Consider the following 12,826-nt stretch of genomic DNA (forward strand, 5'->3'; position numbering starts at 1 on the left):
AAGTGGGTCATCCCATTTATAATTATCATCATTTTTAGGATTCACCAGATACGTATATAAACGGACATTAAAAATGGATAAAGCATCTTAAAGAAACATATTATTTGTAAACGTTAGCTAGTCAGAACATTTAAATGGCTAAGACCCTTTTTGACGCAAAGCTACAATTGAAATGTGCAAACTTTAACCTTTTTTGATAAATTATTGTAGATGAACACCTATATATGACCCCTTTTCATGTTTTTTCAGATTTTCAAACTTTTAATTTAAGTCTGCAGTTGCACAGTTCTTTGCAAGTGATTAAAAGGTATTGTTCGCTTCTTGTATCCTTTTTATCTTTTGACAATAGTTTTGGTCATTTTGACAGAAACAAGTCAGCTCAAGAAATGTTTATATTTAAGTCTCCAAATATACAAAATAGCCGGACATTTCCCTGAAAGGAAAGGGATTACCTAATGCGGGTTAAACACCAATTTTATATTTCAAGCTACAATAACAAGTGCTCTTTTTATTTATGTATTGTATTCAATACTATAACATTTTAGTTTATCGTGTATCAATGCAATATTTGCTAACACGTGTACGAATGGAAGACAGGCACCTGTATTATCATGAAACACTTAGAGCAGTTAAAATAAGTGTTATAATATGCAATTTGTACAGGTTCTACATTTCTTAAATTTTGCTGAACTCTGCATTTTCCAGGGCATAGTATTTAACGATACATTAAAAACTACACTTATGCAATAATCAAGTGATATATGAAAAAAAACCCAACTAAAATCAGGTTGTTAAGAATTTAATGAATGTTGAATGAACATCATTGATACATCACGATGAAAACGCTGTATAATACGTTAAAGTATTAGAACACCTAGCGGCTCGAAATCCTTGTTTAATAATACCCCTGCAAAACATGACAAAAACGAATTATCAACTGGTTATGAAATAAGAGCTTTATCATATCAAACCTAATGTAAGTTGAAAATTTAAGTACATGTATGCTTTTGTATAAAGAATGTACATGAGTTTTACATAGGTATATGTTCTTACTTTGCCACCGCGAAGTCCTTTTCCTCCTGAAATAATTGTTATAGCTCCACCGTATCCACGACCATATCCGTTTCCATACCCGCCGAACAGACCTCCGTATCCACCCCTATATCCGCCATATAAACCACCATATCCACCTCCGTAACCACCAAATCCTAATCCGTATCCACCTCCGTATCCACCATAACCACTTCCGTATCCACCATATCCTAATCCGTACCCACCATATCCACCTCCATATCCACCAAGTAAACCACCATATCCAAGACCATATCCACCTAGAAAGTTGCCGTATCCACCTTTGCCTCCAAAGAAATTTCCTCCATAGAGACCGCCTCCATAGATACCTTTTCCTCCCAGAAATCCTACACCCGCAACTCCTTTTCCACCAAATCCACCGCCGTATCCATTATCATAGTAGCCATCAGCTGCGGCTACAGCCAGTACCACGGAGAGGCAGATCAGCTTATACATCCTTATCAAAAAAAATTTAAAACATTTTAATTTTTAATTCTTAAAAGAAAATGATGTTAAACGATCATAATAAAACAGTAAGATTCAAACCTTTTTGGGAGTGAATGTTCGTCCAGAAATGAATCTGTGATGTGATTCGTATGCCCGGACACTGAGTTTTATACCCTCTTTGTTGCTGGTCAAAACCATTGCTCGTCCTTGGCATTTAAGAAAGTAATAACTCACAAAAATCATTGCACGCTTTTTGAGGAAATAATTCTCATTACAGGGTAAACTGAGTTCATGACTGACTTATACACTTATACAAATGTTTGACCATTGTTCGTGGTCATTAGATCTTATTACAGTTTTACACATCCATGAAAGATGGCCATTGGGATTCTTTTCGTCAAATTAAAACTTTGCAAATAAAATCGTTATTTATCAGATTTCATGGTATTGTAAGAAAAATAACATTTATGCTATATAGCAGACAATATGTTATTTGTGACTTAAGAAAATGTTCATCCTACATACGAGTGGTACATGAATAAGTTAATGTTGCTTTTATGTTTAATTAAAAGCATATGTGACTTTCTAGTAAACGACATTGAACTTTTTACTGATGTTTCGGTAATGATGAATAAAAAAGCACGAATTATTTTGGATTTTAATGGGTTTTTTATGCGATAAAGTTCCCTTTATCCTTTTTTTTATCATTAACGTCAGCCTAATTTACATGAATAAAATGAATTTATACGTGTGAAGTATGCAGTTTATATGTAAGCATTTATATGTTTATATATATATATATATATATATATATATATATATATATATATATATATATATATATATATATATATATATATATATATATATATATATATATATATATATTTCAATAAATCATATACACGTATTTATTTTTATTTGTGTTTGGTTGACAAAAATTGCAATGAATAAAGAGAAGTTCCCCTTATTTTCTGCTTATATTATTGCTGTTAATATGTTTAATAAAAACAATATTATATTACAATTACACTAGATGTATATACAGTAGTATTGCATTTGTGATTTTCAACAAATGAACAATATGTATATTCTTTGAAAAAAAGATTTTATCATTAGTAGAACAACTAAATAAGCTTATTTCTTTTCCGCGAAGATTTATTATCCACGTAAAATCGCATGAGGCTATCTTGCATTTTTCCTTTTAGCAGAAAAACTTAGTAAGCTTATTTCTTTTCCGCCAAGATTTATATCCGCGTAAAATCGCGTAAAAATTATATAAGCGAGGTTTAAACCGGGTGCTATAGGGAAAATTCAACCTGCACATGAGCTAGCCTGGTTCCTGTGCGTAATGGGTAGCTCAGGGAACCAGGCTAGCACACGTTTATCTGAATCAGGATTGAGATTCCGTGCCATATGCACACATAAGTTCAAAGGCGCTATGATTGTAAAGTTATCGGTAAACAGTACCAAAACAGTATTCCAAAAGTATTCCTTTTAAAGAAATGATCGGCATGTGATATGAACTGCCATTAGTATGAAATGAGTTAATGTTATGCCGAAACAAATAGCATGATTTGCAATAATTTGTTGTTTTCCGAATACACATGTACAGACCCTGAAACGTACTACTACACCACACGCTCGCTGCACGCTCGCTACACGCTCGCTAAACGGTTCACACGAAACGCTGAACGGTTTACACGAAACGCTGCACGCTTTGCCCGAAACGCTAAACGATTTACACGAAACGCTGAACGGTTTACACGAAACGATTCTCGCACGAAACGATTTGCTCGCTTTTCACACGCTTTGGACACGCTTTTATCCTGATCGATTCGGGTCCTCTCGGATTTTTACCCTGACTCTATTAGTAAGAATTAATTTTAAGAAAACACGAAATAATAGAAATACTGATATTAGAAACATATATGTACATAAGTATTGAATTGATTAATTAAATTAATTTGGTACTTATATTTAAAGCAAAAAATTATTTATTCACAGAATTAGCCAAAAATATTACTTCTATAATTATATTTATTGCTCAAAAGAAATATCCATGATTCCTATTAGTCCCGTTAATAATAAAAATTCCAGAGAAAAAAGTTACCGTAACACAATATTCAATACCAAAAATAAAATCCGTATGATTACAAACTGAAATCGATTTTTCAGTATTCGGCGGGATTTGTTTTTTCTTCTAAATTTAATAGTTTTATTGGTTTCAGAGAATACAATGTAAAAATACTAACTTTAAATAAACCTGTAATTATTTACATTGATAATTTGGTTTTTCAGTATTCGACGGGATTTGTTTTTTCTTCTCACATTAATATTTTTATTGGTTTCAGAGAATACGATGTAAACATAATAACTGTAAATAAACCTGTAATTATTGACATTGAAAATTTTGAAAGTTATGTAAAATAAAATTAGTCACATAAGTTAGAAAAATGCTATAAAACAACCGATGTCGAATCATTCGCGTAAATAAATGTTCCGTACATAACATCACAGAGAAAAATCAATGGATTAAACAATAAAGAAAGTTGTCATTACTATTTTGGATTTATGAAAGAACAAAAAATAGAAAATGATTTAGATTTTTGTCTCAATATTCGTATACATAACCGGCGCCCCGCATGATGGCGTACAATATATCGGCGTACAATGTATCTATCATAATCTATTTGAATTAAGTATCATGCATATAGATTCCCATAATAATTAATTGTATGTGTACATTTTATGAAAATTTCAGTTTGTTAATTACTTGTTGTTTTCCGTTATCAGTGTTTAAATAATTAAAATAATAACTTGTAGAAATATTTTTAATCGGGATTCAGAAGAATTTACTTCCCGCATTTCATAGAAATGAACAGAATATTTTTTTTCTATGATTACATTTAATTTTGTTAGAATTAATGTTAAATAATCTATCATTGAAATTGTGTGCATCATCAAATACCGATTCCGACTACCTTGAAGTCATTAAATTTCTATTGGCTATTGGCAAAAAAAAGAGACGCGTGACCATCCAATGAAAACGAATACACAGAGTTTGATTGACAGGTTCAGCCAGGTGCAGGTCTTACCCGATGTCCGAGGTTATGTGTACTGGTTGTACACAGCCGAATAGTCTCTATAACTAGTCTTCTTTCAATACGCGTACTTTTCTTTTGTTTGTTAAAAATTAATTCAATTTTGTAAAAAGATAAGTATATCATTTCTTATAGATTTTTTTCACGAGAATGTCTCAAAGGAGTTTTGCCAATCAGTTTAAAGTAATGTTAAACACGAGCGCTATTTTGAAACAATTAAATTGTCAGAGAGTTCCGAATGAAATCTGATGAATGTTTCACACGGTTCTCGCACGCTTTGCCCGAAACGATTTACACGCTTTGCCCGAAACGCTGCACGCTTTGCCCGAAACGCTAAACGGTTTACACGAAACGCTTCACGATTCACACGAAACGCTAAACGGTTTACACGAAACGCTAAACGGTTTACACGAAACGTTTCTCGCACGAAAGTCGCACGCTTTTTTGGTGTAGTAGTACGTTTCAGTGTCTGTAACTTAACTTTTCTTTTATAGAAGGCGAGGCTAGAGTACTTCCCGATTAAATTTTTATAAGCATTTAATTATGATTGAATAATTATGTCACTGTAAAAAAGTTTCAATCTCAAGAAAAATGCATCAAAATATGAAATTTTTAATTTACACAAAGCTGTCACTGCATAGTTAACAAGGTAGTGCGAATCGTAATGTGTGCGCAAATAGTAGAATTCGCCGAATGCCTGATACTATACATGCAAACTTCATTAATAGATAGATCATAAATATTTTATAAGTATGAACCATAAAAAGTCAGGGCTATACATACATGTATACGTAATACAACGTACAAATTTAGAGGTTAAAAGCAGGGGGCTAGAGTGTGTTGAATCTCAAATAATCTTAAGGCTTTCACGTTTTCATTGGAAACACATGCAAATGGTCCACGTATTGTTGTCCTTTTTTAAAGGACAGCAACTTGTATCTTCCTTTTTTTCTTCTGACAAATGTAATCTTAATGAAACTATGATAAAAGATTGGCGTTCGCGATTTTATATTCTCGCGATTTGATGCAAAACGGTTGAATTGCGGAATTAAGGACTCGCTTAAAATAAGGAATCTACAGTACATCACCTGTAAGTGTATTTTGAATACCCATTATTGCTAAAAAGCTATAAGATTTTCCATGTTAGTGACAAAAATTTATATTTTTTCCTTAGTATTGCTGACTAGGGAAAACTATTGCTGAGCATCACTTCCTTGAAAACATGCCAGGCATGGTTTCCTTTCAAACAGAAAGGTTAGACCAGTTTAATGACATTTTTGGGCTAAAAACTGATGATGAATTTCAAGGAAGATATTGGCCTATGACATATCTGCCTTGCTCAGGTACGAAAATGTATCATTCATTATAATCCAGTTTGTCGACAAGGCTCATCGTTTATTAATATCCATGAGTAAAAATGTGTATGTTTTACTTTTGTGGATTTATTTAATAAAATTACAGGAGGAGTTTTATAAGAATAAGTGAATCTGAACAAATTTTCCTGGAGACAATTAACCCCACCACTTCTCCATACACATGCTATGACATGATGGTTACTACACGCGTTCTAATTTTTACGAAATATTTTCACCAAGTTCTAATGAGAAACAAGAGTCATCCGCAAGTTTAATGGCCACAATGATATGACGTGTATATGTCATTTCCGTACGTTTTATGAACGAAATGCAAGGCGAAAAGGTTTCACATATTCGTGCCACAAACCAATCACAATTTGAATCTGAGATTTTCTGTTAAACGATTTCAAGCAGAGCAGCAACCTATAAAATACACATACATTTTGTTTGCACCTAGAACTGTAGACTTCTTTCGTGAATTAAGCGTGTTACACTTTCCAGAGAGTGTTATATGTAGCGTGCCTCAATAACTGAATTAATATTACATGTACTTGTTTCTTATTATTAATAATACCCCCGCTCCCCAGGAGAAAAGGGTATACTGTTTTACCCTTGTGTGTCTGTCTGTATGTCTGTCCGTCGGTAGCAAAAATTCATGTCGCATTTTTCTTAGCAACTATTTATTGCACAGGCTTGAAATTTTAATACACTATTTGTTAAGGCATGCCATATAATGGGATATATTTTTGTACCAATTGGACGTCAACTTCCTGTTAAATGACGACTTTGTTTATTTTTAGCCTAAATTTTCAAACAAGTTTTCGTCAAAGATTTCTCAGCAACAAATAATCGCAGATGCGTTAAATTTTTACACACTATTTGTTTTGACATGTAATATCGTGGGATATTATTTTGTACTAATCGGATGCTTACCTCCTGTGATATGTCGACTTTGCTTATTTTGCATATTCACATCAGAGCGGGAGTATCACGAGTGAGCATTGGCTCACAGATATTTTGTTCGTATATTTATATTCAAACAACTAAGTGCCTTGTTTGAATGTTGCGTACGTTTTACTTTTAAAAAAGTATACTCTGATTCTGAGACATATTTGAGAATATAACGACACTTTTTTAAATCAAATAATTTATTCCTTTTTTTCATTTCTATTTAACAAAAACAGTGTTACCTTTCAAACAGTAACAATTATATGACATCAATTAATACAAAAGCAAATAACGCAAGTTCTACAAACGACCAATGTCTACCGATATGTTTGTTCAAATATTTTAATGAGAATAACTAGAAGTAGGTAAATGTATCTCAAACACTGATTTTCATTGTATCATGGGGTTTATGTCTGCGTTTAGAACGGAAAGGGTAATTAGGTTATCGTACACGTCTGTCCAACTCTTTGTCCATATTTTTCAGTGTCTATACATGTACGTTCCTTGAGCTCAGTTCATAATGTAGGCTCATTCGTGGTAAACATGCTGATTACATGCATTTTATTTAGAGAATTGCATTGGCTTCATTTCAATATATATTTATTAAAGGACACCAAAACATGTAAACTTTTCAATCACAAGAACAGACGGTTTTGTTTCTGCATAATGAAAATAAATAATATTGAATATAGCTAAAGCGTATGGGAACACTAAACGAAGAAATATGTTACCTGTACAGTCTTAATCATTTGTAATAAATCTGAGATTACAAAGCGGAAGTAAAAATTATAGATTACAAAACTCTGAGTGTATCTGTCTGCCATAAAATAAATATTGTGTTATACTAGTACGTGATTTCGTTTGTTTGAGGAACAAATTATACAGAAATCAATTTCTACTTGGTAATTGTAATGAATATTTTTCGGGAATATTAAGTTTTTAATAAGAGTTACTGTACAGGAATGCGTAGTCACGCTGTTCAAAAGAACTGGTTTTGTATAAAGTAGTTTGTTAAAGTCAGTTTAGGACGACAGATAGAGCTAGAACCACGTGCACGTTTAAAACAAATGAATTATTGCTTGTGAGATACAGTCTACCTGGCTCTATGTTATAAATGCATTGAAAAAAAAATTCTCTTATTAAATAATATTAATCGTTACTGTCTTCATTTTTATTATTGTAGACTCTTTTAATCTATTTGTGAAAATGAGAGCATCGACTGTTTTCGGAGGACAAAACTGATGAGAAAAAAAGTGGTTAAACAAAAGTTACTGCTCATTGGCCTTAATAAAAACAAACTTGATCTGTATTCCATTTTATTTCACCTAGATGATGTAATGAAAAACTTTCATATATGGTTATATGAAAAAGTATTTCCAAATTGGTTCGGTTATATGTGAAGTTTTTGCAGACATTGAAATGTGTAATTTGCATGATGAAGAATCTGAATGATGGTTATATTAATCAATAAAAGTTAATGTTGTTTAATGTACCGCTATGTGGTTATTATATCCTTTATATGCATCTAGCATCAGAATGGGCAGCGTCTTGCAGCAAAGAATTAACTTAAATTTACAAAGAGAAATTTGGATTATAATGGAGTTGCCCTTCCTCCAATTTTATTGGAGATGTAAAACACTGAAGTGAAAATAAAGAAATCAACAGTGAAATTTAAGTTCAGGAATATATACCCCCACCCTATAAATCAGGATTCCATAATTTGTCTTTTTTCTCAGCGTCTGCTATCTTTTTTGCTAGCCAAGTCTTTACGATCTACTCCGTGCGGAGGACATCGTAAGCCCTTGGCGAGCGAAGATCCCATCTTGTGCTACATACCTCTATCAAATTTAGTACAATATTATTTTAATGGTAAATAAAATTAATGTAAAATATAGGAAGATCACTTTTAATTTACCCACTTTATCACCTAGATGTACATATTGGGATCAGCTGTTAATATATCATTTATTCACTGAAATGAATATGCAATTATTTGTTAGGCTTATTTATTAGATTGCATTTTGAAGTACAAGGTATTAAGGCAGCATAAAATAAAATGTGATAATTTACATCTCTTGAATTCATAACTGTTCAAAACTCAGTCTCTCTTTATTCTTGCGAATACATTTGTAAAGTTCGGTTACATCGACTTTCGAAAAGACATCCTTGAATCCACTTAATGATGATACTGCCGTCCATGTACATTGTCAACTATACGTTGAAGTTGTCAAGCCATAGATGAAATATCAGTTGATTTATATGCCTTAGGTCTCTCTTCCAAGACCTGTTCTTCTTACATTCCTTTTGAATGTTCTCCTCTATTTCATCCTGTTTTAGGTTGTTAGTGCGGCCTTTCGGACACTCTGGTACGTAGCATTTGCACCTTGCTCATACACATTTTTTCATTGTTTGCACTAGTATCTCAACAGATGGGATATTGTTTTCTATATCGCCTTGTTGGTTAGCTGAGCAATTCTACATATACTCATTTGCCATTTTAGCAGACAACAGAGCAAAAAAAAAATATGCCATATATCAGAATAACCATAACTGATACTTTGTATGAATTTCTGATCTTGAAAATAACATTTGAAACTTTGCTGTGTTCAGGACGGATCACCATGGACTTCGTTGCATGCACAACTAAGGATACACAAATTTTTGATTAAGCCCTCTATTCATTCTATTGCAGGAAATACAGCAAGTTACAAACTACCAATTTAATGTCATGTTAACAACACCTTTCCAACAACAAAAGGAAAAACAATTATGAATGTTAAAGCTCTATAAACATCATCATCATTTTTTGTAAAAAAAAAAAAATGCAACGCAAGAGATAATAACAATATCGAAATAGAACACACAAAAATTACCAGCAATCAGTTTATTCAAAAAAATTGATTTATCAAACACTCAAAGACGCAAGCGGTTAGAATGAACATTCTTAGATTGTTGAAGAGTCTTAAAATCAATATTCAGTAATAACTATGGAACGCCATAGCTGCCTTATGTGGCTATTTCATGTTAAGATGGAGCTTTATTATATTATGCTGTGGTTATTCTTTGTGAAGATGGTGCTTTATTATATGAAGATGGTGCTTTATTATATGAAGATTGTGCTTTTTTATGTGAAGATTGTGCTATTGTGCTTTTTTATGTGAAGATTGTGCTTTTTATGTGAAGATGGTGCTTTATTATTCATCAAAACTGAAAAATTCGACAAGTGTGAAATGGCATGCTTATATAGTATATGCATTTAAAACTTCTTACTCTAGTAGTATTTATGTTAAATTAGAAATATGAATATACCGCCAAAAATCCATGTGTTAGAAAAGGGCCTTAAAGTCCCGAAAGACAGGAAACAATTGTCAAAACTCAAACATCTTGCAGTCGGGATAATTTCGTGACCAATGTTCTTTGCACGAATTCGTAAACATTGCAGGTGTTTTTTTAATATCATTTTTCTGCACGCAAAAAAATCTCTCTAGCATGCCTAGACTTTTATCAAACAAATTGTTATTTTTCTTCTAAAAAATGTCGAAAATTCAACGGGAGTATAAACATTATTCAACGAAGAACATTAATTATAAAAAAAAACGTTATAAACGATGAAAATTTTAATTATGACTAAAGGCTTGATAGTTTGTCTCATAAAGGTTACCTGCATGCTGATGTTCAATTCATCTTCAAAAATTAAGACAATGTTTCACACAATAATAAAACAATTTGCACCTTACTTATTTGATCAAAAACGTTTTCTACGTTATCTATAAGAAAAAGCTCATTTTTCTACCACCATAAGCTCTCTAAAATAAAATCTACACACGTGTAAGTATAGAAGTTAGGATTGAAAGCATGGCGGAGGTAACTAGTTAAAGTGCTATATCTTTTAAAAGATACCCTACATCTGTTGCGTAAAAGGACTTTGTTACAACAGTTAATATAAATGTGACATGGAAAACATTAGTGAACACTGCAGATCTAGAATAATTGAAGATTTAATTAAAATGGAAGCCTCACGAACAATAATGTCAATAAAAAAATAATTACGCACGCACTTTAATTAATCTTATCTAATCTATATTTACACAGTACGAAAATTAAGGATAGAGGGGCAATAGTCCGGTTTTTTTACAGATATCATCATTGGTCATCTACGGTCAATTGTACTTCTAACATCTTGGCGGAAGGTCACCGGTCCAGAGAAACAACATATTTCAACACGATCAGCCGTGTTTCACAACGACCCACTTCTTTAACCAGTGAACCTGCAATGCAAATATAGGTCACAGAGTTGTCACATTTCAAAACCTACAAAAACTCTATACAGGTAGGTCTAGTTTGTACAACTTAATGCTGCTAGACAAACCAAACAGGTCGTATATCTATCATAACCAACTGTCCAAGTCAACTCAGTGGAGGAAACACACAAAACCTAATTTTATACAATACTAGATGATATCCCGCGCAACCGTGGGAATGAACAATTTATACATTAATACTTTACATATTATTATCATATAACGCTTATTATGTTGAACCATATTTTTGTTCATTTTTGTAAACACTTTGTCCGAATTTTTTTCCTTATCTTTTTCAATAAAATTGAAATAAAAAACAAACTGCATTGTTTGATATTTAGAGGAGAGGAAAGGGATGAAAAATCTAAAATGAAATGGATAATATATATGTACGTGGCCTTAATCCTGTATGTTGCAGCTGACTGGAAAGAATAACCCTTTTTATTGTATTTATTTCAAATCAGTGAATAGGTATTTAGAGTGTCTCTCTCTCTTAATTTTGGTTCTTTGGTCATTTTTAATATAATTTGTATTACTCTCCCAAATAAGAATTTCAGATAAAAGACTGTTTTGAAAAACAAACTGGAGGAGGGAGCTTCCCCATTAAAATACAGTAATATGATCATTAATGTTTACAAATTAATGTGTAAGGTTTACAACCAATTTGTCATGGTATAAAAAAAATGAAATTAAAACATGCTAGGATATGCATAATTATCCATTTGCATGCATATTTTAAACCAAAGGTGTTAGATTTGGAGTGTCTGGTCGATGGTTAACTCGCCCTACACTTTCCGCCGTGTGTCAATTAGTCAACCCCCTTTTTGGAAAGTTCTTTCTATTAACACTAAAATCGAATTAATTGTTCCATTTCATTTGATAACTTTTTGTATTAATAGAAGTCCGATCCAAGGTGCGATGCATGAAGAACGTTAATTAGTCAATACCCGTTCTTGGTTACCCCGTTCTGGAAAGTTCTCAAGCGAATGTGTAACTTAAACTAAATTAGCCCATTAAAGGAACGAATTGACTCATTTTATTTATTCAACATAGCTTCTATGTATTTTCTAAATAGGCCCACAGTAGATATATTCACTCTTTACGTAATCATTCAATATCATCTCATTGCAAGTTTATATCTTTGATGCAAACTGTCCCTGACTGGATCCGCCAAAGCGTGTCCACCGCTTTACTCTCATTTTTGCTATTTCGGGTTTGTTTATCGAAAAAGAAAGTAGGTTTTTGATTAATTTCACAATAATAACTTTCGGACATCATCACGCATGCGTTGAAATACCAAAGGTGTAAGCAAGTACTCTGGTGCAGGCATTTTGTAGTTTATTTGCAAGATGCCTTAATTTATAAGTATAGATGGTGAAACAAACCTCATAATGGGGAACAAAAACATCTAACATACAACCAGAAGAGATAACCAACAAAAACATCTAACATACAACCAGAATAGATAACCAACAAAAACATCTAACATACAACCAGAAGAGATATCCAACAGGCCACAATTTTACGACTATCAATAGCTATATATATTTTTTAATCATTAAGCCTATCAAATATATATAATTATGTTATTTTGCCGTGG

At 32.4% G+C, this 12,826-nt stretch overlaps 1 protein-coding gene across 1 annotated transcript; it reads right to left on the reverse strand.

The window, feature by feature from the left end:
- Positions 1–783: 783 nt before the first annotated feature.
- Positions 784–1,726, reverse strand: LOC128178087 (acanthoscurrin-2-like). The gene is made up of 3 exons (XM_052845098.1): positions 1,618–1,726; positions 1,054–1,528; positions 784–907 (listed from the first exon to the last, which is right to left on the reverse strand). The coding sequence occupies exons 2-3, from the start codon at positions 1,525–1,527 to the stop codon at positions 896–898; spliced, it is 486 nt and encodes a 161-aa protein (XP_052701058.1). The 5' UTR covers position 1,528; positions 1,618–1,726; the 3' UTR covers positions 784–895.
- Between the last annotated feature and the right edge of the window lie 11,100 nt (positions 1,727–12,826).

The sequence above is a fragment of the Crassostrea angulata genome, chromosome 3 (genome assembly GCF_025612915.1).
Source record: "Crassostrea angulata isolate pt1a10 chromosome 3, ASM2561291v2, whole genome shotgun sequence".
Lineage (NCBI taxonomy): Eukaryota > Metazoa > Mollusca > Bivalvia > Ostreida > Ostreidae > Magallana > Magallana angulata.